This window comes from Taurulus bubalis (assembly GCF_910589615.1).
Source record: "Taurulus bubalis genome assembly, chromosome: 19".
NCBI classification, from domain to species: Eukaryota; Metazoa; Chordata; class Actinopteri; order Perciformes; family Cottidae; genus Taurulus; species Taurulus bubalis.
The window spans coordinates 5,291,328-5,315,637 of NC_136607.1; the positions used below are offsets into that span (position 1 = coordinate 5,291,328).

A 24,310-nucleotide genomic window follows, 5' to 3' on the forward strand; every position below is an offset into this window, starting at 1 on the left:
TCACCGCCTGAGGAGAGAAGCTGCTCTGTAGTCTGGCGGCGCTACAGCTGATCCTTCTGAAGCGCTAGCCAGACGGCAGCAGGGCGAGCGTATCGTTTCTGTGGCGGGTTTTTGTCTTTTAGTGTCCTTTGGGCTCTGAACAGACACGTCACCTCACCTATATATCGCGGACGCTCGGTCGATGGGTACAAATGAGAAAGCGGGCACTTTTCTCTCGCTGCAGAGCTCTCCTGTCCTTGGCTGTGCACGGATCATCTTCTCCACATACATTTAAAATCAAGGCATAGCCAAAGTAACCTCCAGTGACACTGGAGCCTAATGGGTGTCTCTGTCTCCATCACTTAGATTTGTTTAAAACATATTGTAATTGGCATTTCCAAACATTCTTGACATGCATCATGGAGATACCGGACTAAATGTCAGCACCTCAGGCAAAACCTTCACATTCAGCTAAAGGAAAGAAAGTTTGAAGATGCGTTGAAATACTTCCATTGTGTGCCGGATAGGAATGGGAAAAGTGCAAAATTGTGACACGTCACGTTTTCTTCTGATACAACAGTTTGACATTTTCTTCGGTTGGGTTGGGTTGATGCCAACATCAAATGTAAGCAGGTTAGCTTAGCTTAGCAAAAAGACTCGGAAGGGAAACAGCCTTGCTTTGGCACCCTTAAAGCTCACTAATAAACACTGTATATATTTCATCTTTAACTTTGAAAAAATAAAATAAAAATCTGCCGTTCTACATTAAGAGGCGGAACAATTCTTCCCCAGGCACAGCAACCTCTGGAGTCTCTGTGGTTGCCTTGCCACTGCTCAGAGCCTAACAGGTGTCAGGCGCATGACCCCTATGCGACCTCAAGTTGTTGGTGCGAGTGGGCAGATGTTGCTGTGGTAACTGGTTTCCTGTTTCCAGTCTTTATGCTGCACTGAGCTATATGTCTCCTGACTGTGGATTCACTTTTAATGGACAGATATGATACTGGAACCAATCATCTCATCTGACTTGCTGTTAGAGAGTAAATAGAAGTATTTGTGTTTCCGGAGAACAAGTTTGAGCAGTAAACGTGTCATTTTTACAGTATTACCTTGAAACATGAGGGGGGGATGGATTTCACCATTGTGTCTTTTTCATGTGATTTTCAAGGTATTTCACCTTCCCATAATATTTTTAAAACATCAACCTAATATACCTCATTATTGTCAGATCATTGCCCCAATAATCTCACCATATTACCATTTTGAATCCAAAATATTGCACTTATTTAACCATTGTATTGTTTGCAGGTGACCATATTGTACCAACATATTGTTATACTGTTACTATATAGTTTCCGATCATTATAATTTTGAGCCCTTATTACCATGTTCCAAGATGAAATTATAATATTGTATGTATACCGATTGTTTATACAAAGCTATTAACGATTATTCCCTACTTCCTATACCCCCCGGACTACATCCATCTCCAGGCTTCACTTTGATCTCAACTACATTCCTGCTTCTGCACAGTTGCGACGCTTTTGCTTTGATAAAAACAGACATGAAAACACCTGGCAGAGTCCTCAAAGCCATTTCTGTGTTAGTACGCTGCAATGTGTACACACCCAGGAACACACACACACACACACACACACACACACACACACACACACACACACACACACACACACACACACACACACACACACAGAATTACAAAGGGGAAAACAATAGCAGCCACATTCTGTCACGACTGGTAAATAACTAGATATACAAAGCTGCACCCAGAAAAGTATTTTTAAAGTCATAAAAAGGAATTCTGAAATGTCACTTTTCAATGTTCTGAGATGTAATAAATTGCATATAATTGCTACAAATCTAAGAGGAGAACTCCCAAGAGTGTCTGTTGACGGGACGACAGCCTCTCATGTTTCCAACTCTAAAGAAAGACAGAAGAGCAACAGGAAGAGCGAGTTGGTAATTTTGAATAGCTTGTGCTCAGGCTTTCAGATGAAGCACAGAGAGGAACGTACGCTATTTACAATGTCAGCAGTTATATATTTGCATAAACCTGGAGAAAATCAGTTCGTCAAACCAGACTTTTGTGAGATTGAATATCTGCATAACTAAAAGTATAGATGGACACAGATAAGTCTGAATCGACCTCTATATATTGTATATTGTTCCCTGGTTTTAAATGTGTTTAATATCTTTTAATACACTAATTGCCTTTCTATATTTTAAAGTCTGGTTGTTAGTTATTACATATGTATGCAAATGTTCAAGTGGTAATGTTTTATCCATATGTTCATACCCCTTTGACTCTTCCAGAGCTAGAAGTGTCCTCATCGAGGGACTTTTTGGTTACAAAAGGATCGACGGCTGAAACGTGAACACAGTGTGTGTGATGTGTTCCCTCCTCGCAGCAGCTTCCTTATCTAACCGACAAGTTGCCCCCACCTGTGCAGTGACTCTGCAGCACTGATCCGTAGCCGATGTCATTGGAGAACTCCTCAGAGCGACGTCTGTCTGTCGCTCAACTTCCAATACAGGATCCCGATGAAGACCAGCAGGATGAAGACGAGGAGCAGGGAACCCACAACAGTGCCGACTATAACCGCTGCTCTGTTTGGGGCTGTGAATTCAGCATGGATAACGAGGAATTATTCTCTCAGAAGTATTGTGATAGAAAAGAACAAAGTGTGACGAATCTATCAAACTGGATTAATATTATTTGGGGGCTAATTTCAAAGCTTGATGGATTATTTTTTACATTTTTACTCTGTGACAATTAAACCACACTGATCTGGTGCTTGAGTCCTGCTTTTTCTTGCTGCCTTTTTATCATACATATATATATATATATATACATATATATATATATATATATGTATATATATATATTCAATGATTTCTCAAGACATATAAGGCAGAGGAGTCTTTTCAGCGTTACTCGTGTTTGACTGTGTGAGTCAGCAGCAGGAAGTCAGAGAGATGAAGATGAAGGATGGTAAAACAAAGTTTTTCTCTTCTGTGAATGAAGCGATTTCCTGCCACCGACTGTGACCTTATTCTGTCATCATTAGATAACGTAATCAGGAGAGCGAACTGATGCCACACAGCGCAGTGGTTTAAGCCCTGGGTGTGAGAAGTGGAGCAACGATGAGAATGTGGCGCAACTACAAAAAAAAAGAGAAGTAAGACTTGAGAGGAATAAAATGTAGGTCTTTCATCGCCATGTGTGCGTCACGCGTGATGCATGTGAACATGAAACGTTCTGCGTGATGAAAGCAGCGCGTTTCTCTTACGCTTCTTTGCTTTCAGGTTGATCCTGCAGTGTTGGGATCCCGCAGCATTGTGCGCCTCACAAAGGTAGACTCCTGCGAGGCTCTGCGAGTGATTGGTAATTCTCAGCTCCCCAGTCACGCCGTCTGAGGAAAACACATGCAGATTAAGACATGTGCCATGTGCTGTACATTCAAGGGACATAATGAAGATACATGAGACTGGGAGTAAAGTGATACATACTTAAAGTGCGTTGTTTATGTCTTAAAACACTATGAAGGTCTTTTAACAAGAAAGAGCTGCTCACACAGAAGACATTGACGGTTTACAGTTAAAAAATGTCATCAACATTTTCGGGGAATGTTTTGTGCCATAAAGAGGGAGAAAAAGCCAACGATCTCCTGATTATGCACATCGAGTCCCTCCAGTAGAATATGAATTCTTAAACTGTTCATTCTTTTTATCATTCTTTTCACCTGGAATTTGAATTATATTCAAAGGATTCTCAAAATCTGAATGAATACTGATAAATTCCTTGATTACTTTATCGAAGAAAATAAATCAAACGCCCTCCACCTCCTCTTAACAGCACCCGTCTCTGGCCACACTGAATCTGACCTCCTGGTACATCATGTAAACACATCACACACACACACACACACACACACACACACTATCAGCTGCTGGCTCGGATCAGACTGGAGATGTAGCCGCTTATCTGCTCATGTCTGTCCTTTTGAAACAGAAAAAGACTCATTTTAAAATGACAACACAACACAGTCGACAGCAAGTAGGACACTTTCATCTCCCCGGTGCCACCTGCACTGCATCCCTCGCATGCAGTGCATCCCGATCGAAAAGGGAACGTCTCTTAAACAGGGTTGTTATTCACCTTGCTGAGCACGAGGATGGACTTTTAAGTGATGAGCCGACGTTTCTCTTTGTTATTATGGAGTGGGATCAGGGATTGAAATCTATAGTAATGTATGTTCCCTCTCGTAATGTTGGGAAACGCACACCTACTGTAATCTGTGATAACACTTTGGGAAATTAGCCGAGGTAAATTTGGGGCTTCGGCTGCTGTCCGTGGTGCCGTATGCTCTGCAATTGTCTGGTGTGGGTTGTGTGTGTGTGTGTGTGTGTCCGCAAGTGTGTGTGCGCACAAGCGTGCGCTTGTGTTTGGGCAGAGGCCGAAGGGGAAAGAATTGCACCAGGGCTGATCACAATTATGTAAGGCTGCTGCAACGAACATTCAACACTAAAAGGGTTTTCATTGGATTTAGCTCACACAGTATTCAATACTAAACCGGACCCAAGGCACCCACACACACACACACACACACACACACACACACACACACACACACACACTTTGATCTGTAGTAGCATCAGGACATCAGCAGAGGTCACACTTACTCTGTGTGGTTGCAGCATGGATGGGACCTGTACTTTCTCTCCTCCACGTGTATTTTAAGGGAGTGGAGCCTTTTTCAGACTTGCAGTGCAGAGACACCGCCTCTCCAACCAGCTCTCCTCCCTCCACCCAGCACTCAGGCACTGACGGGTTCACTGAAATCACAAAAACAACAGATGGAAATGGCCATTCCTTTCTATTCCTGCTTTTTCCTTGTCTTTTTTTTCCGAAAACAGCTCATCTCTCAGGCTTTAGAATAAAATCGTAGAAACCATTAGGGCTTTTACAGATTTACACCATATAAATGGATGGTACCAACACCTTTGTCATTACACACACACACATACAAACATACATACATACATACATATATATCCTGTATAGAAGCCTGAGGAGTAAAGGTGCCAAAGAATAAACATGGAGTTCTGTCCTTGTTTGGAAGGTGAAAGAGGACAGAAGTAGGTATTAGTGCAGATGAAGTGAATGACATTACAAGATACGCTGAGAGAAGACCTGAAGGTTCGCAACATTTCACATGTTTAAGTGTGTTCACCTTTTACATCGTGAAAGAAGGAATACTATCCATCTATTCATGCATTCTCTGACATTATCCTGCTCGAGATAATACAATGACTTGTTGACTCCAAGTACTGTCTGTTCGGACAAAAACAGCTAACAGCCTGTTGTCTGTTGATATGTGCGGCCTTGCTCCAGATGATCATTCAACATCTGCCAGTATTCATAAAGGAAGAGTCATCTAACGCAGCGTTGGAACCATGCTGTGCGTTGAAGGTCCTACCGACTCAACATAATCAGCTACAGTTGCAGTTTCCTTTTTTGACTTTCTTTGGCAATTCTAAGGATTTCTTTTTACATTATTATTAGCCAATGTCCACATAATTTCCTCCTACAGAAAAACAAAGATTGCATTCATCAGATTTAATGTACAATGTAAAATAACTCAGAAACATTGATACTTTTTGCCATTTTGTTGATCATTTCTTCCTTCAATTCCCACAATTTTCGCCACTATTTAAAGTCCAAACAGGCCCATTATGTAAGATGAACTCTGAGAGTAAAATACATGTTTGAAGCAATGTGGTAGTCATATTAATTTCCTTTCCAAAACCTCAAATTCACAAAACTGTACAGCGATGCATCTTTTATAGGTTGGACTGAAAAACTAAAATGTAATCAGTGCTCCTTCAACCTGTAACTCTGATTGTTCATCTGAAAAAAACAAGTTGCCCTTAAAAAAGGGTTAAACATATTCTGTCCTTTTGATTCAACAAGGCAATTTAAAAAAAAAAGAAGTGGCCAATATCCTGAAACATCTGTGTAAGAGGGTTTTTTAATATAGTTTGCAGTCATAGAATCATAATTTAAAAAATCTGCCAATGAGGTGAGCTCCTCCTCCGCCCCAGTTCCTGCTCATGCTCTTCAAACAAGATGAGTTGGACTAGAATCAAGTAAATTACTTTTCCCCTCTGGTAAATGCTAAGACTGAATACACTGACAAATGGCTCCCAGTGAGGTGTCACTTTGAAATATAGTCACCTTTTTTAAGTGTCTCATCAACTCAATCAGTATATATACGTTTCAGGGGAAAAGACCTTTCCAGAGCCATCTTCCTTCAGTTCATTTGTTTCATCACAATGGTCAGAAATGCGACCACAGCTGTTCATATCGAGATGAAGCAATCTCATGTGCTGATGAAGAACATGCACTGGAACGGTTAATCATTAAAATGAGCCACGTAAAGCTAAATCCTATTTATCAGATCAATCCCAGTTTGTACATGTAAACGATGAACCCTCTGTGTGTGCCAACGTTACGTAATTCCACAAGGTTCTGTGCTCTGACCAATTCTATTTACCATGTATATATGCTTCTTTAAGGTAATTGTTATTTTTAATAATCCATAAACTTTTACTGTTATGGAGATTATACCCAATTACATCCATCGATCAAGCCAGATGAAACTAACCAGGAACCTATACTCCAAGCATGTCTTCAGGACATAAACAGGATATCCTGCCACTTCCTGATGTGAAATCAGACAAAACAGAAGTTATTGTACTTTGCAGTGAACACCTCCAAAATAAATTATCTAACAATATGTTTCTCTGGATGGCATTGCCCTCCAGCACCACCGCAAAGAATATCTGAGTTATCTTTCATCAAGATCATGTCCTTTAACGCCCATATAAAACACACTTCAAGGACTGACTTTTTTCACCGATATGTAACATTACAAAAACCAGGCCATTGTAAAAACAATCCATCAAAATGTGTCCATGCATCTGTTACTTCTGGACTAGATTTTTGCAATTCCTTATTATCAGGCTGCTTTAATAAGTGTCTTTAGACTCTCGTTGATCCAGAATGCTGAAGTACTGGTAAAATAAATCATTTTACTCCTGTAGTTGCTTCTCTGGACAAATGTGACCTGAACTCATGGTGCAACATCTCATCAAGTGAAGGAATGTTTCATTTAAGGAACATATCTGGCTGACAAACGCCTTCGATAACAGCGGACACTGAGAGCAATTATCTTAGCTCTCACTGACATCCATGTGACCTTGACCTAAATTAACCCCCACAAAGCACTAATGGATACACTTCACTGTGGTGATGTAATAGTAGTCTTAAAAGATGAAATATGCCTGATAGCATGGTACATTTAAATTAGCTTTGTGGCAAATGTAATGTATACTGGCATGTGAAAAGGAAATGTTGTCACGTGTAGGTTCAAAGACAGGGACCCAAACGCGGGAGGAACAGTTACAAAATAATATTTATTACAAAAAACTAAGGAGAAGCCTCCAACAGGCCGAGGGAAAAAGGTCCAAGGAATCAACCAAACCGGACGGGAACAAGGCGCACAAACAATCCGACAGGACAAACGCAGTCTACTCACACTAGTACGCAGTGACAAACAGTACAATCCGACAAGGGGACAGGAGACACACAGGGTTTAAATACAAGAGGAAGGTAACGAGGCACAGGTGGAAACAATGAGGGCAGCACAGGTGAAGGGAATACACAATCAGGGAACAGGGCAGACAGACAATCACGGACAATCACAGGGGCAGGAAGTGCAGGAACTTCACAATAAAACAGGAACCCAGAAAACCCCAAACCGTGACAAATGTAACCTTCATTGAACTCAAAATACTAAGAAGTACTGCATTTTCCAAAGGGGATGCACACAAATGACCCAGTCTTACCCATTACCACCAGTGACAGCTTGCGCGTGTCCACTCCAGGTGATTTCCTCACTTTACACTGGTAGGTAGCACTATGAGCAGGTGACAGCAGAGCGATGGAGATCGAAGCGTCACCCATTGAGGGGTCCGGAGCAGCAAAGCGTACTCCTTTTGCAAGAGCGTGGTAACCATGGATGTGTATAGTCCCGCTGGTGTAGGACATGAGCTTTAGGGGGAAAGAATAGAAAGAAAGAGTCAACAAGTTTACTTTATGTCTTCTAAGGACACGCCCATCGATAATTACCGCCAACTTTAGAGCTCTGCAGAAGTTTTCAAACCATTGTGTCTCATTGTTTTGCTCTGCATTTACTGTATTGTTCAGTCACTGCACGCTCAACAATCTCGTTTTCAGCATAGCAGGCAGCTGAAATCGGCTAAACGAGCTGTCACAAAACCCACTGCACACATGGTCCCTAGGGGATGCTAACGTTAGCATTATAGCCGTTTAAAAAGGTGCCTGACTGGCACCGCATAGCAGAAAGACTAAATTCCCATGCAAGAAGAAAAATCGCGCAATTAAAGACACAACATATTATTCTCCGTTCATGCAGACTAATGCAGAGTGATAAAACACATTGCATATGGAATAATGGACGATAATGTTCTTTCTTGTCTCCTGGTTGTGTAAGAGGCCATTTTTAACAAACACATTTTAACAACACATTAACAAACTACTTTATAGTGCGACAATATGTCAGGGATTCATGCTTGTTAGCGTGTCTTTTAGTTCTTATGCCACCCAGCAGTTAAAGGTCAATTACGACAGCTTGAAGTTGGCAGAGGAAGAACGCTGAGATTCATTTAGAAAGACGAGCAGCTAAAACCTTTTGACTGCACAGAGCATTTCCTTTTTTTTTTCACTAGTGTAAATCAGGACATATCTGGGCCTGTTTAATCATTGTATTGACTGTGATAAAAATGTCTGCTGCTGAGGTGAGGAGGAAACTAAACCCCCTCACGTCTCCAACACTAATGATTTGTTTAATTTAAAAGGCAAATTGGATAAACAGCTAATTCCTGTGAAAATAAAAAAAGATGGTAGGAATGCACTCCACGCGTCAGCGTCCTTAATCTTAAACACATCTAATTCTCGTCATCCTCATGTGCAGAGTGTGTGCATCTACAAAATGATGTTCTTCAGGTGCCTTCTACTTTACATCCTCAATATATCAGACGCTGTTTCTACATTTATAGTACAATGTGCCTCATTCTCCACTCTGCTTCTTACCGTCTGATGGTTCTGCGAGGTGTCTGGACTGACCGCGGTCCATTCGATGTCCAGTTCTCCGGTGTCAAAAGGGCTTGGTGTGTACCTGCAGCCCAAACTCACGCTCTCTCCCTCTGCCTTACGGAGGGTCTGCGGCCCTGTGGATGTCACCCTCATCGCTCGCGCACATTTCCATTCTAAAGAAATTCAGACAAGTCTCGAAAATAATCCAAGAAGCATATTTGTTGTTTTTAAAATCTCTTTATGTAATCCTCAAGGAGACATGTTGTGTTTTCTTATCCCAGCATGCCTTTTTTTTTCCACGTTCATGGAGCCACAGTTTACGATGCCCATGCACCCATTTTTATGGATAAGTTTAATATTCATTCAGATTCCTTCTCTTTAGAGAGGCTCTGGCTAGGGAAGCCACACACACATAATAGTTGAGGCCAAATGGCGCACAGATATATAAAAACAACACAAATTGCATATTGCAACTACAGTACATTCAAGATATTTTGTAACGTCATATGCACAGATAACAGGCAGTTATTCTGTACATAAGAAGGGCTCCAGAGAGAAACATAATCAGGCCCGAAATGAACACAAGAGTACTCAGCTTTTAATATTTTATTTCCACAAGGTCCTTCATCACATGTTCATGCTGCAGCTGAAAACATCTTGAAAGGGCTTCATGAGGAGGGAGTGAAATACCTCATTTCCTGATTCCTTTTTTATTACTTTGGATCATAGAGACGGATTTAAAACGCCTTGAAATCACTTTAAATCTATGGTGCAAGAGCCGTTATTGGGGGGTCATTTTGACGGCTCTCTGTTACGGTACAGTGCCAACAGTGTTACCTAAGGGCCAACCGGAGGACGGGTGCTATGCTTTTGTCTCTGCAGAGCAGCGGGCATGAGCTCATCAGTGGGGCATCGGACGTGCACTAAAAGCAGATGCGGTCGGAGAAGCTTGGATAACAATTCTCCTCTGTTTGCTGCTATATTAATGTTCAGAGTGTTAAATACAGCTTCTTTAAGGTCTCTTTTTGTTGTCTGCTTCTTAATTCAAGAGAGTTTGAATTAGACTCACCATCGGCTTTACAAGAGTCTGTGGCTTGGAGGAAATAATTATGGTGTTCAGGAATTCCAGTTTCACTCCAGTAGTTTTATTCCAACTGTTACATGTTTGGAAATTAAAGCGATTGGTACTCTTGTTAAAAAGTGTACACATTTTTTGTGTTTTCTTTTTTGTGGTATTTGTTTAAATGATCATTACATCCTGACAGCAATCAATAATTCAAGTGCTCTGACAAAAAAAAAAAAAAGAAGAAAGAAAAACAACATCTGGTATCCGAAGCTTTCCCAGGACTGTAATAAACACGTCCAATCAGTTCATTCAGCACGAATGAAGTGTTGGACAGGCTCCCCGCCACCTACCTGCCCACCGGCCCACACACTGGCCGTGCTCTAATTGCACATCCCCGGAGTCTTCCACAAGCTGCTAACGTGACAGCTGTGAGGACTAACAATAGGGGGGTTGCATTGGAGGGAGGCCTGAAGGGACGGGATGTCGGTGTTGCCAACCTGGTGACTTTCCCGCTAGAGTTGGAGACATTTGGAGTTGGTTGCGCAATCTACTTTCATTGGAAAAGAGTCAATGGCAGCACTCGGCTAGATTTTTTCAGTTGGATCATTTAAAAAAAATCTAAAATACTCTTGCTAGTTTATCAAGATTACCGAAGCTATCTTTAATTTACACATAAATTAGAAAAAGATTCCCTTTTTATGACTTTATAGAGCTTACATCACTGAGTTCTACGGCTCAGCGGCTCAATATGAATATCAAGAAAGAATGCCATGTAATGAAATAGTTGATGAGCAGTCACTGTTTCTCTCTGTGTGTGTGCGTGTGTGTGTGTGTGTGTGTGTGTTTGTGTGTGTGTCTGCATTGTTACCTGCGGTCAAGAGACTTGCAGCGCAAAGCAAGGCGGCAGACAACCAGGGCGTGAAGAACGCTGACCTCAAACGACTGTCTCTAAACATAGTGCTACGGGTTTGAGATGAAATCATGGAGAGCAATTGTCAAAATTATAATAAAAAACAGAACAAACGCACAGTACCGTGGCTTCAAATGTTTGACGAACTGAATATAACTATGGACACATTTAGAAGGAATAAAGAAAAGCATGCTTGTAGAAGAAGCTACAGATGTTACCTGATCGCAGATACTACATCCAAACGACTGGCAATGGACGTTTTTTTATAAAGGCTCAATCCGCAGCTCTTGCTTTAAAGGGAGCTCCTCCTTAACGCCCCCCATGAAGCCTTCTGATTGGATGGTCGCTTCACCGGTTTTACCCGTTTACAAGGAGGTTTCCCTTGTGATGCCATTCAGCTGCTAATGTTGCCTTCAACACCCACTGACTTTTCCAAATATGTGCACTTTGTAATCACCACAACCACCACGACTAAATTAAACGAAATTATGTAAAATAAGATTGTAATCAAATTTGATTTTAAAAAAAGGGAAATGATTGCCCTGGCAGCTGGATAACAATAGCAATCCATTTGTTAAACAAGTGAAACTGGTGGAGCAACCATATAATTAGATGGGCTTTCTGATGAAGGAAACTCAGGGTGGTAATTTGATGAGGACTGAACTGGACTGAAAGGAAATCATCTGCACACTCCTTCTTATTTGTTGGATACACCACACAGCACTTCAGCACTACTCATGTTGTCAGATGTCTGTGGTGTCAAATAGTAAGGAAGACAAAGAGAGTGCATGAGGTGTCAAGTGACAAGAAACGGGTTGTTCAGCCAATAAACATGAGGCTAGGTTTGTATTCATAGCCAAGATGTATAGAAAAAATAAACAGAGCTTATCTCTGTGCCAGATCTACAGAGAAACAGCTTTTATAAATGAGTAATGGCGGGCTGTCCCTCAGCAGAGACATGCAGAGAATGGACTAGTGATAACGATCATCTCCAATTGTCGGAAAAATATCACAAATTGCTTAAATACCACTTCTGTAAAATTTTCACGTCAATTTTCTCGTTCAGTCATCACATTCATTTCTCAAGCTTTAAGCACATTTTAGTCACCCACTGATAAATTAGATGACAGACCGATCTAAAAACCAACTAAACTGACTTGAAAGCAACATTTGTCTCGGAATGGGATGTCCTTTGCTGGAGGGAATGGGATGGAAATGCTTTAAAAGCGTGGAGCTGGTACTCTCACTTTTTCCTAATTACTTGAATATGGGAAAAAAATACCATTCGGATGAATTGTTCAGAATGTTCGTTAGTAATGTACACTACATGCCAACCGCGGAACCAACGGAAATTAGATTAAATTCAACTTCAGAATCAGAATCCGTTTATTGCCAGGAATGTTTTCACAAACGAGGAATTTTGCGAAGGTGCATACATTAGACGAGACAAACAACAATCAACAGTCAATGACAACAACAGTGCAATGATATTTAAATCAAGTATAAGATAAAGTGCTCAGACAAAACAGATAACGTTAATGTGTTAAAGTGACATGTGTGTTTAAGTTAAAAAGTGTATGTTAAGTGGCATGAGTGTTTAAATATGAAGTGTGCAGTGGAGTGACCGGTAAGAAGAAAGAAAAGAAAGAAAAATAGTCCTGGGGGTGGAAAAATAGTCAGAAAAATAGTCTTAACTTAACTGTCATTGTACTGTACAGTGAAACACAGGTAATGCAGCTGTGTTATATTTATTGTTGTGAACGGTGCATATGTTATGGAGTATGACCGCCCTCAGCCAGTATCATGTGTTGGATGTGCACGATGGTGGGAAGTCGGGAACCGGTTTTCATTCTGTGTAATTTGAACAACTGCTGCCTTTTTTTGCTTTTGTGCTTTTGAGTCAGAGACAGAGCAGTTGCCTGCACTGTTCATACACACTGATCGGGTTTATGAGGATGCTGTCACTGGTGGAGCAGTAAAAGCTGCATAGATCTAAAGAAAGAGGAGGAACAGGGGAAATGTGTACACCGAAGAACTTAAAGAGGAAAGCCATTATTGTTTTTGTACATGGGCCTGTCAAAAAGCATGCTATATTGAGAGCTTAACAAGATATGTAGGGTTGAGGAACAGTAACTGTGTGATAAACAGCATTACTAGGGCTATGCACTGACACTCCCACACACACACACGTACACACAAATACACAACACACAAAAGAAACGAGCCATGAGGGTCTCAATGAGCATTTCTATTGAAGATGCTTCATCCAATGCCATACCATGAAATAGTCGATACAATAGGGAAGCCTCTCATAGCGGCGCTGCAAAGCCACAACACAGGTACCAATGAAAGGATTCTCACAAAGGGACATATATGCATGTGTGAATGTCAAGCTCCACCAGACTCCTCGTCTTCCCAGCAGAGAAACACAAGTCTAACCACAGATGCTCATGGCTGGTTAACCCTGACAACCGGCTCAACATCTCTGTCCGTGCTACTGAGGGATGGCTAGTTCCCCACCCCATGTCACACACTACATGGGCAACAAGGCCACGCCTCCTGCAGTCGCTGCTCCCTCACTCCCTTGCTGCATTTTGTTTTAAATATGCTGGGAGAAAGGTCTCTACAAGAATTAGAAAGTGAAGTCCCCTGTTAACACTGAAGACACGCTCCTCATGTGCTACATTGATGCAAAGGAGCATATGTCTGCAGCTGCAATGCGCTCAATGGTCTTCTTCGTTTTGAGGGACACACACACACACACACGCACACGCACACCACACACACATATGTTCATACCTTAAGTCTGCCTGTCCATTGTCCTGTTGAAGGTCCATCCTCGCTGGGGTAATGTCCACTATTTAAGACATTAAGATGTATGTAACTAATATAGAGTCAACAATGTTCAAGGTTTACGCACACGGCAGTTGGATGATTCCTTTCCAGAGACATCTCCAGAACATCCTTTATAAAAACGAATGATGGCATAGGAGTTAATTTGCTTGAGAAACAACCAAAAAAGTAAAACGGTGTACAAAAAAAGTGTGGGAAACAATCTGCAAACTATAGTTTGCAGATTGTTTTCCACACTTATTCCTGCAGTTGGTTCTAGATTTATTTTCACCCTTCTGTTTGGGGTTTAAAAAATATATATTTGTTAATACATTTTTTATGGTTTCATTATTATGTTTCATTGTAAATATGTTCTCCAAGCTCAGACTCTTCTTTTTTATGTGTACAATATTCTCTTTTGCCATACTGGAAACAGCATACATTTAACTACTGATTTAATATTAATTAGTTCAATTATTAATGCGTTAGGGATGCTTTTAAGTGTGTCCCAGCTGGAGTTTTTTTAATTAAAAATGATCTTAATTGTAAATATTGAAGACAAAACAACATTTTATCTCTTTTCCAAACAGTTAGAAGTGGGTTATCAGGCACATCAGGTTTCTCTTGGTTAAACATTGTTACTCAGTCACTATAGTCAAGTATAGCCTGCTCACAGAATAACTTAATTACTATAGTATCATTTAACTTAAGGTTTCAAATGAATATGTTCACCTGCATGGTTTTTACTGCGTTCTCCTAGCTGTTACTGCTGGAGTTTCACTTTACACTGCCAATTCTCTGCCAAGTAGGTCACAAGCTCAGTTGTTCACAGTTCCAAAGAGCACTTTTATGAAAGCAGCCCAGGCTTTGCTAGATAACCCAATTGATACGGAGAAGAGAAGGGAAAACAAGTTGGATTTCTGCTTCTGAATCCACAATTTACGAGCACATGTTGGCACAAAAAAACGTAGTCACTTGAACTCGACTATGACTGTGAAAATTTAGGACGTTATTATTGTTGGGGCAGGACTATCTGGACTGATCGCATGCAGCTCATTTGCTCAGAAAAAGGAATGCCAAGTTGAAAAGAATGATACTGGAAGCAACATGTTTTTACATTTTCAAAGTATTGTAAGAAAGGGTAATTTATTGGATTATTTAGCTGTGATATTGTCTTTGGTGTGCATTGCAGATCGGGTGGGAGGTCGTACAGTGTATACCAGCAGCCAATGGCGTCGATCGCTGGGACTTTGGGGGGCAGTGGGTATAGGAAGGTAAGGTTGATCAAAAACTAGAGGAATAACCACTCATCATCACATCAATGTAGAAATCACCAAATGCAGCGGAGTTCCACAAGAGACAAAGATCAAATCAGGGATTCAGGAGCTAGTACACAATTGGAAGTTTGTCAGATATTTCACCTCTTTATGCAATTATAGAAAACAGTGCTGAAGAACATAAAAAAGGTAGATATAATTTAGACAAGCGAACTTCATCAACATGATAATTGTAACAAATACTACATGGTTGGTAGGGTGGTTTCAAACTTAATTCACTTGTAGTTCTTTGTGGTTATATTCATGTTTTTTCTGCGCTGCTGTCAGACATTTTGTTAGCTTCCACTTGGATGCACGCTTTGTGATCTGGCACCTGGTCGCTGCGTATCCAATCAAACATCAGAACCGAACACAGCTAAATGAATATAAAAGAGACTCAGTCAGAGCACAGAGTCTCTGCAGACACGGAATTTGTTGTATGAGTCTAAATATTGTTTGCAAAATCCTAGTCATTGTTCCTTTTAGACGTCACTTAAAGAAACACATATGGTGCTCACAATTGCCCATTATCCGATCGTCTTCGATAAGATTACTATGTTTTTAAAGCTTCAAAGATGTCTAAGATAGTCAAAGAGAGATTCAAGGACTGTATGACTAATGCAGAGTTTATATAATTCAATGCAAAAATAATCTAAGAATGGGGATGTACAGTATATTGCTCAATGCTGTAGTCTCAAGGCCTTTGATTGCAATGTGAATGTTGATTATACAAACTATTACTCTAACTTGTTTTATCTGATACCTATTCATGCATGGATGTGCAGCATGTGTATGTCATTTTTTTTTTTTTTTGGGAACATTTATATAATGTCCTGTGGACCCATATAATAGCTGTTTCCCTGGTAACAAGTAACAGAGATCCAGATCAAAAAGCACTACAGAGAAAACAAGATGCCATGTTTGTATCTTTTCAGTCCCTAACAAGCGTTTAAGCTTAAGCTTAAGTAATAGTCTGTTTTCAACATCAAGTGGACCACTGTGCTCCTGGTCTTCCAACCTTCCAACCTAAAGTGACCAATTTTACATAGCAAGCTCCAGCCGATCTCAAACGTTTCACATTTCTCATACTTTTCTAGGGATTATTGCACAGCAACATTTTAACAGAAATGTCAGTCATGATTCAGACCAGCACAAACTGCTTTGATCAACGTAACGGCCTCTTACATGTTTGCATCTAATTATTATGGTGTGCTCCAACATGTCGTCAACAGCACATGTCAAATAGAAAATGTTTGAAGTTCATTGTTCAAGAGCACTTTGAGGACTTCCATCTCTCAGATGCTTCACACTTTGGCATATTTCTTTCCCCCAGTTATTCAAGGACTAGCTCAATCACTGTTATATTCTCAAACCCACTTTTCTGAACTCAGAATACATGCATTTGTGATGATGCATCAGCTGAAAGTGTTGCGACCCTACACTAAATCCTCAAACCCTTTAAACCTAAGAATATATAAAAGGGGCTTCTTTTCTTTTTCAGCACCCAAACACACATCTTGGAGCTCATAAAGGAGCTGGTCCTAGAGGCGTTCATGCAATTTAATATTGGCAAGAAGGTTCATCACATGGGAGGGCCAGGTGGTAAAGTGCACACCTACAGAACCAGTATCCCTGCTCCATCCCCAGTGGTGCTAATAGACCTCATACAGCTCTTTTGGGAGGTGAGGCAGCAGACTTACACAGCTATATTCTGTACTTCTGACTTTGTTCAATCATAGCTGTCCTCCCAAATGCTTAGAAATTGTATTCATCAGCCAATTAACCACAACCCCAAGTGGAATGATTTAATTAATTTTGTGTGGCATGTGTACCAATAATAAGATGATATGCAGCATATCAGAATATATACAGTATTTCTTTAGAGGCCAGCTTGTACAATAATATATGTATATAATCCGCTTTATTGAACAATATCCTTACCATGCTGAGAATCAATAAGCAGTCCCAAATGAATGTGGTTATGTTATTTTACATTTACAATTATGTGTGCTTTCAGATGAATAGAATAAGAATATATTAATCAGACACAAAAATACCACAAAACATCAATGCAGGATAAGTGCTTATAGCAGTGGGAACATTGTTGTAACTGTACTTTGCACTCAGATTGGCAGACTGTGTGCCACAGTATGCATCCAGGATCCTTGAAGCACCAACACTGCTGAACTGGACAGTATGACCCTGTACTCATACATCACACGACATGCAGGTCATGTTTAAGAGTATAATAATAATAATAATAATAATATAATAATAGAGCATGTTGACAAGTTTACCAAGTTTTTTTTTTGATGTGAATAAAAGACATTCAATACAGTGTTCCATAAATAGTATTTTAACGGAACGATTATGAGTTTACAGACATCTATTTGAGGCTGTGATGTTAGAAAAAAAGATGAAGATGAATAATGGTTGAGGGAAAACTTTAGTCTCTGATCCTTAAAAGAGCTGTTTAACATTGATACAGAAGCAAACCACTATTTGCTGTGATGGTGGAGTAATGTGTACCTAAACAAGCAGTTTATATAGTAGCAGTGGACATGCTAACAAGCTCACACTATAGACAACGGTCACCATTTTAGCTTTGTGTAGTAGCATGTTAATATTTGCTAGCATGCTAATTAATTATGATGATTTTTTCTTATCTTTATCCAAAGGCATAGTTTTTAATTTTGAAGGGGCATTATTATTGATTATTGGAAACCTTGTTCTAGCTCTGTAATCTGCACTTGCTTGTGCTTTACGTTTGCGTAGCTTCTGCTCAAACGCTATGCTGGCACACACATATAGTGTTGCTTGCACAGATTTCCTTGCGCTCCAGCTTCAGCCCTTCTCCTCACACTCAGGCTGCTTCTGTGTGCTCGTGAAACATCTGCTCTCAGATTTCCCATCTGTTCTCAGATTTCTCCTCTGCTCTTAGATTATTGTGTGCAAAAACTATGTCCAAAAGCCCCAACCAATATAATACCAGGTGTAGTGTTGACCTATGACATGATCTTACTTTTTAAAAGCGTCGCTGGACGGCAGTAATTCTTTAATCTGCCACTCCGAGGCTTTATTATACTTCTCTTGGTTTCTTTACAACTTTTGTAATATAGTGGAAGTTTATCATTGACCCTTTTTTTTTACTTTTACTATAAAAACAACACAGACTAATATTGCTGTCAACCTTTTCATTTTGCCATACACCGACAAGGTTGAAGTGAACAGTGAGAAATCCATCAGCTTTCTAATAGGGGTGGGAATCACCAGAGGTCCCACGATTCAATACTATCACCATACCTGAGTCACGATTCGATACTATCAGGATATGTTGAGTATTGCAATTTATTCCCTTTTTTCCAACTGCAAATTGTCCCCAAATGAAAACTTTGTCAACATATTTGATCTAATAAGATAAAGTTTTCAGTCTGTTCATCTCACTTCAATCATTTTTATTGCAGCAAAATGTTATTGCCAAGCAGACAAACTGAGCAACATGTCATAAATGTTGTACCTGACGAACTGAACTGCTGGTATTACTGTTTGTATTACAGTCTACATAGCCGGAGAGGGGGCGGGGCTTATCTCTGTGCGTGTAAACCGTTTTCATTTTCGCCATCCACCATGGAAATAACCACTAGTTCTGCTTTATACTTGTTGTGGAAATCCCCAAAACGCCGGAACATCAAACGCCCTCGTGTCTGGGTTTATAATATTATCCGTAGGCGCACACAGCTCTGTGAATTTCACCGACTTCACCAGGAAGTGCGTCTGAATGGCGGCCGCTTGCAGCGCTACTAGAGTACCTGCAGCCGGTTTGATTCATGTTTTTTTTTATGTCCGGCGCAGTCTCGCGAGTGTTGTCCTGTGTGTCGAGCAACAGCTGTGTGAGCAGCGGCGCTACGAGCGGCAGGAAGTCAAGACGTAAGGCGCATTTCTAAATTCTTTCTCCGGTGTCGCCATTTTTGTTTCTTTCCTACGGATCACGCTGATCCGGGACCTCTGCTGACCTCACCAGAACATATCACAGCACCATCTAGTGGACTGAAAAAGCAATTGATTTTGGACCAAAACGCTTATAATTTATATAATAAAAAATCGATACTTGGCTTCCGTGTATCGATACAATATCGCCACGCAAAGTATCGCAATACTATGCTGAATCATTCCCCCCCCACCCCTACTTTCTAATGATACAACTGAGGTTTTAACCACTGCGATCTGCCCTTTCTTCTTAATACATCCATGGTTTGCTCACGCTAACCTATCTACTTCACGGTAGCTTTAATTTTATCTTGTAGTTTCCTTACAAGCTTAAACTGAACATACTAATGCTGAAAGTCCTCTATTTTCAGTCTCACCTACTGTGCAGTGTGCTGGTGTGTGTATATATATATATATATATATATATATATATATATATATATATACATATGTATATATTTCAGAGTAGAAATCGTAGAGAAACTGTTTTGCGAGCACACAGAAGCAGCCCAAGTGTGAAGAGAAGGACTGAAGCTGGAGCGCAGGAAATCTGTGCAAGTAGTAATATATCAGAGTGCAAGCATATCCACTAGCACTAGCTTGGATTTCGAGGGCTATTCGAGTGTGCGGACAGGTTTTTTTTTGCGGGAAAGCATAATATAATCTGAAATTAAATCAATGAATCATGCTCTCATGCAGACCATGCACACTTTGAATAAAGATAGGAAAACAACTCCATTATTTACGTACAAAACACAAAGTACAGCTGAAGATATTGACGATTTCATACTTTTTTCTTGTATTTAGTCATAAACTAAGTATGCCTTACATTGTCATGGATAGAAATATGTTAGCATTCCTCCTCTGGAAATCTTGAAAGTCCGTACCCAATTTCATGACAGTCCATCTAATATTTGTGAAGGAATTTCAGTGTGGATTAGTGGTTTCACTATTCTTGGAGCCACGCTTGTTGCATACTTTGTCAGTGCATAAAATGTCTATGGCCTGAATTGTTAATCATACCTAGATTCTCATTACAAACCCAGATACATTGCAATACCGTATATATTGACTGCAGACTAAAGAGGGCTTCATTTGACACGATAATTAAAGAAATAACCATCTAATATGCTTTATTTTTTTGTGATTTATTGACTGGCCAGTGGTACAATGTGGACCTTCATGGCAGGATAAATTACAGTGTTTAGACTATGCACTGTATAGTACCACATAATAAGAAGTGGGTAGCTATGCAATGGTTCACACCTTGACAGGACACTGATATGTTATATGAATGCATATCATTACTGCACGTGTGAGAGCTACAGTATGTATTCATTCATCTGCCAAAGCTAAAAGAGGAGATGGGTTATGTGTAGCAGATCTGTCTTTGGCAAGGAGCCATCGCAGATGTCCTTCCTATTCTTCCTCATGTATCTGCAGCAGCTGGAGGGATGCTGCCACTGCTGGAAAGCACTCCAGGTTCTGCGCTCAGAGCTCAAGATAAAGAAGGTGCACAGTTGAAATCCTTCCACAGAAATCCATATTGTTGACTTGAATGCTTTTTCAAAGACAAGACTCTCCTTTAATACAATGTAAAGAAAAACAACATCCCTCAACACAGTCAGAATATCTCGTTCAAGTCCTGTCCTAACAAACACATTGCCTTTGTTCGTCCCAGACACATCAGCGATTGGCACAGCCAAAATACTTTGAGTGGTGGTCTTGTTTTGGATTTTCTTATTTTCTATGAGCTCCCTTAGCAAGTTATGGTTCCATGCCTTTCTATTTTTTGAGCTATTACTTCTAAACCTTCCCGCTCCACAGAGTGCTGGAGTGTAAATTGGCTGAAGACCAAAATTGGAAAGAAAAAGAAAAATGCTTTTCTAGTTACAAACTTTTTTATTAAGACGTTTTCTCCCTTCATATTATTATGAGCGGGGGGCATTATCACAAAGTGCACTGTGAGCATGGCAACACCTCAGATGCAGTAAAAGCAGCATCACATGTAAGGAGCTTTATCAATTGCTATTCTTATTTGTTCTATTAATACATTTGATCTGAACATCTAGATTGAAGTCAGGACTCTTTATGTGTATTTTTCCTTCATACTTCACATTCAAGCTTACTTTTATTTTGTCCCGTTTTTTTAGGATTTTTCACATGTTTATTGCTTTAAAAACTACGACCAGATATAATTATTGTGTACCATTGGAAGAAAATAGTTCCCACTGACTGTTCATTTAAAAATAACAAACACAACAACATATAATAGTAATAAATAAGGACAGAAAACGATGTTGCTGATGAGGACTTAACACAATAAAAGTAGCCTATAGTTCAACTTGCACCACAAAAAGTTGTTTTTCATTTGGATGTCCGCAGAAGTCTCAAAGGCAGATCCGTATAACAAATGGCTCAAATAACTGAATTATCTGCATGGCTGGCTTAGACGCCACAAGCAGTTTGTGGTTTAATGATTTGTCTGAAGAAACCCTTTAACTTCAAGCACTCTGCCCAACCTTGGCTATCAATGGATTTTGAGTGCAGTTTCGGTCTCTCCACAGGGAGGCACCCAACAACCTTCACAGTGTCTGGCTGGCAGAACGTGTTGGGTGGAAGAACGTCCGGCTGGGTTCTCCCGTGACGGCCATATGGCAGGTAGAGTACAGTAACATCTCACTCAGGGTTTGATGAGGCGCGACACAGAGATAACAGCTTCCACGGTGGGGAAGCAGGCCGTCTCCTGTGAGGCCACGGGCTGCTCTGCCTGCCTGTCTTCCTTATCCACAGCTGAGAGACCAAGACGGTCTTAAGTAGAGCTTTGCCTCGAAATATTGGCTGATTAATCCATCATGAAAATCATTGTTAATTATGACCCTATATTGTTCGCACTGAACAATAAATCGATGAATCAATTACCTGAGATAATAATCAAATGAATCAATAATGAAATGATCACCAACTGGAGTCCTACTCCCAAGTACAAAACAGTAATACTATGAATAAGGATGCGATGAGGAGGAAAAAGAGTATCATGGGCAGATTCACAGGGGGCCTTAAACAGTGCCAGCATGCATTTGGTGACAAGCAGGGCACAGTTTTGACATTTTACAAGTCTATCACAGGGCTAACACATATTGACAGACAAACACACTCACACTCACAGCTGAAGGAAACTGTGGGTTTCCAGTTGGCCTAAGCTGAACCCACAGCAGCACATGCAAACCTCACACAGTTATACCAAGGAACTTCTTGCTGCAAGGCCATTTACATACAAATAAAAAAAAAATACATATTTTGGCTTCCTTGGGACATTGAGGAAAGCTTTTCCAAATATGAAAAGGCTGGGACACCTTCCGTCTGTGCTCTGGAGAGAGGGAGGTTGCCACAGTGGTGCTGGACAAATTCAACTTCTAATACTTTGCTGTTTTAATGGGGTGCGTATCAAAATCTATATTTTTAATAATCCTAACGTTACTCGAGAGCCGGTCAAGACGCACACAACATGCAGTTAATGTAATTTCTAATTTCAAGCATCCACAAAATATATTGCTGTTTTACAATCTCAGAGGGCAACTGCTTTCTATGTTGCACAGTAATGTTCTGTGCTGGGTGAGTTTTAATCATCACCAGAGGCTTAAGTTAAGTGCATGTGAGACCAAGGGAGCGAGCGCATAAGAGCTCTGCTGTGATTCAAAAACCCTGCGATATGCATAAGAACATCTTGTCATTTAACCACCTTTTGAAGATAATTATACCAGCCATTTGTGGGAATTACTACAATACAATACATTACATTTCATTTAGCTGACGCTTTTATCCAAAGCGACTTACAATAAGTGCATTCAACCATTAGTACAAACTCAGAACAACCAGAATCTAGAAAGTACAATTTCTTTAATAAAGTTAAACTACAAATTGCTATCAGTAAGTACTGTTTACGTGCTACTAACGTGCTACTACGGTGTGAAGAGTATTCTTTAATCATGGGAAGTAATAGTCCAGAAATGCGTTGTTTTATATATATGAGTTATAATTAAAAAGTATTTAATAAAAGGTTGATCACAAAAACAGCTTATGCATTCTCGATTGAGGAACACGAGAACTACACTAATAAAACCCTGGCATCAACATGCACTATGCAAACGTTGTTTTAAACTCCATTCACACATTAATCATTCATAAAAACCGTGACCTTGATATGCATACAATTACAGAGTCTTCATAATAATATTCCTTATTAATTTTTATATTTCATGCATTGTACACAAACACTTTCTTTTTACACTGTGCAAGTCCAAGTGTGAGAAACTAAGGATTAAAACCCTTCAGGTGCTACCTTCCTTTTTCAAGGTGTAGTTGAAAAATATGTCTTTTTCTCTTTTTCTCTTATGTAGTAGTACATCCATAAATACACAAAACATTATCAAATAGAATGAAATCCGTTTGAACTATGCCTTCTTCGTCTATAAATATATCCTGAAAAGCAATTTTTCCTTCACTTTTCAATGCATGATTACTGCAATGTGTCTGCATATGTACTGTATGGCATTTAATCAGTTTATCACAGGCTCAAGGTTTATGTATAGATATTTATCTGGCACGCAGAAATGCAGAAATGCAGAATTTCGCTCCGAAGATATAAGCATTTAGCCAAAGTAATTTCCCATATGCAGTTAGATGCATAAAATATGGGGTCGGCTACTACTAAGCTAATGAAGTTGAGTTCAATTCAGTTTGTGCATACCATATTTTAATTACCCTTTTCCATTATCAGTCAGCAAACCACACTTTAAATAGCTCCGTCACACGAGAAGGGATGTCTCGTAACGAACAAATCTGCGCAGCTTGCTTATAAAATAAAGCAAATAAAGCTGTATTTCTGTTTATGTGTTCCGACAGGATGCTGAGTGGGCGGGGTGACGACCACCACCAACACCTTCTAGTGCAGCGCTGTGATTGTCACCTGGCCCCCTCGTTTGGCAGGTCAGCGCGCGTCTCCCACCTCCGTCGACTCG

General features: G+C 40.2%; 2 protein-coding genes across 2 annotated transcripts in view; one reads left to right on the top strand and one right to left on the bottom strand.

Moving 5' to 3' along the window:
• Positions 1-2,492: 2,492 nt before the first annotated feature.
• Positions 2,493-9,331, bottom strand: vsig8a (V-set and immunoglobulin domain containing 8a; the record flags this gene model as incomplete). The annotated part of the gene is made up of 5 exons (XM_079234895.1): positions 2,493-2,614; positions 3,288-3,410; positions 4,681-4,833; positions 7,909-8,113; positions 9,176-9,331. The coding sequence occupies 5 exons, from the start codon at positions 9,329-9,331 to the stop codon at positions 2,493-2,495; spliced, it is 759 nt and encodes a 252-aa protein (XP_079091021.1).
• Positions 9,332-14,973: 5,642 nt separating this feature from the next.
• The window catches only part of LOC306751891 (putative flavin-containing monoamine oxidase A), a gene marked incomplete at both ends in the record, with an annotated part of 30,662 nt that continues 21,325 nt past the window's right edge, over positions 14,974-24,310 (top strand). The window contains 18 exon segments of the mRNA XM_079235545.1: positions 14,974-14,988; positions 14,992-15,027; positions 15,029-15,095; positions 15,179-15,200; positions 15,202-15,253; positions 15,256-15,260; positions 16,804-16,984; positions 17,430-17,468; positions 17,472-17,537; positions 20,636-20,656; positions 20,658-20,724; positions 20,727-20,779; positions 20,781-20,801; positions 21,857-21,883; positions 21,885-21,950; positions 24,195-24,207; positions 24,210-24,235; positions 24,239-24,278. Of these exon segments, the coding sequence (XP_079091671.1) occupies positions 14,974-14,988; positions 14,992-15,027; positions 15,029-15,095; positions 15,179-15,200; positions 15,202-15,253; positions 15,256-15,260; positions 16,804-16,984; positions 17,430-17,468; positions 17,472-17,537; positions 20,636-20,656; positions 20,658-20,724; positions 20,727-20,779; positions 20,781-20,801; positions 21,857-21,883; positions 21,885-21,950; positions 24,195-24,207; positions 24,210-24,235; positions 24,239-24,278 (817 nt within the window).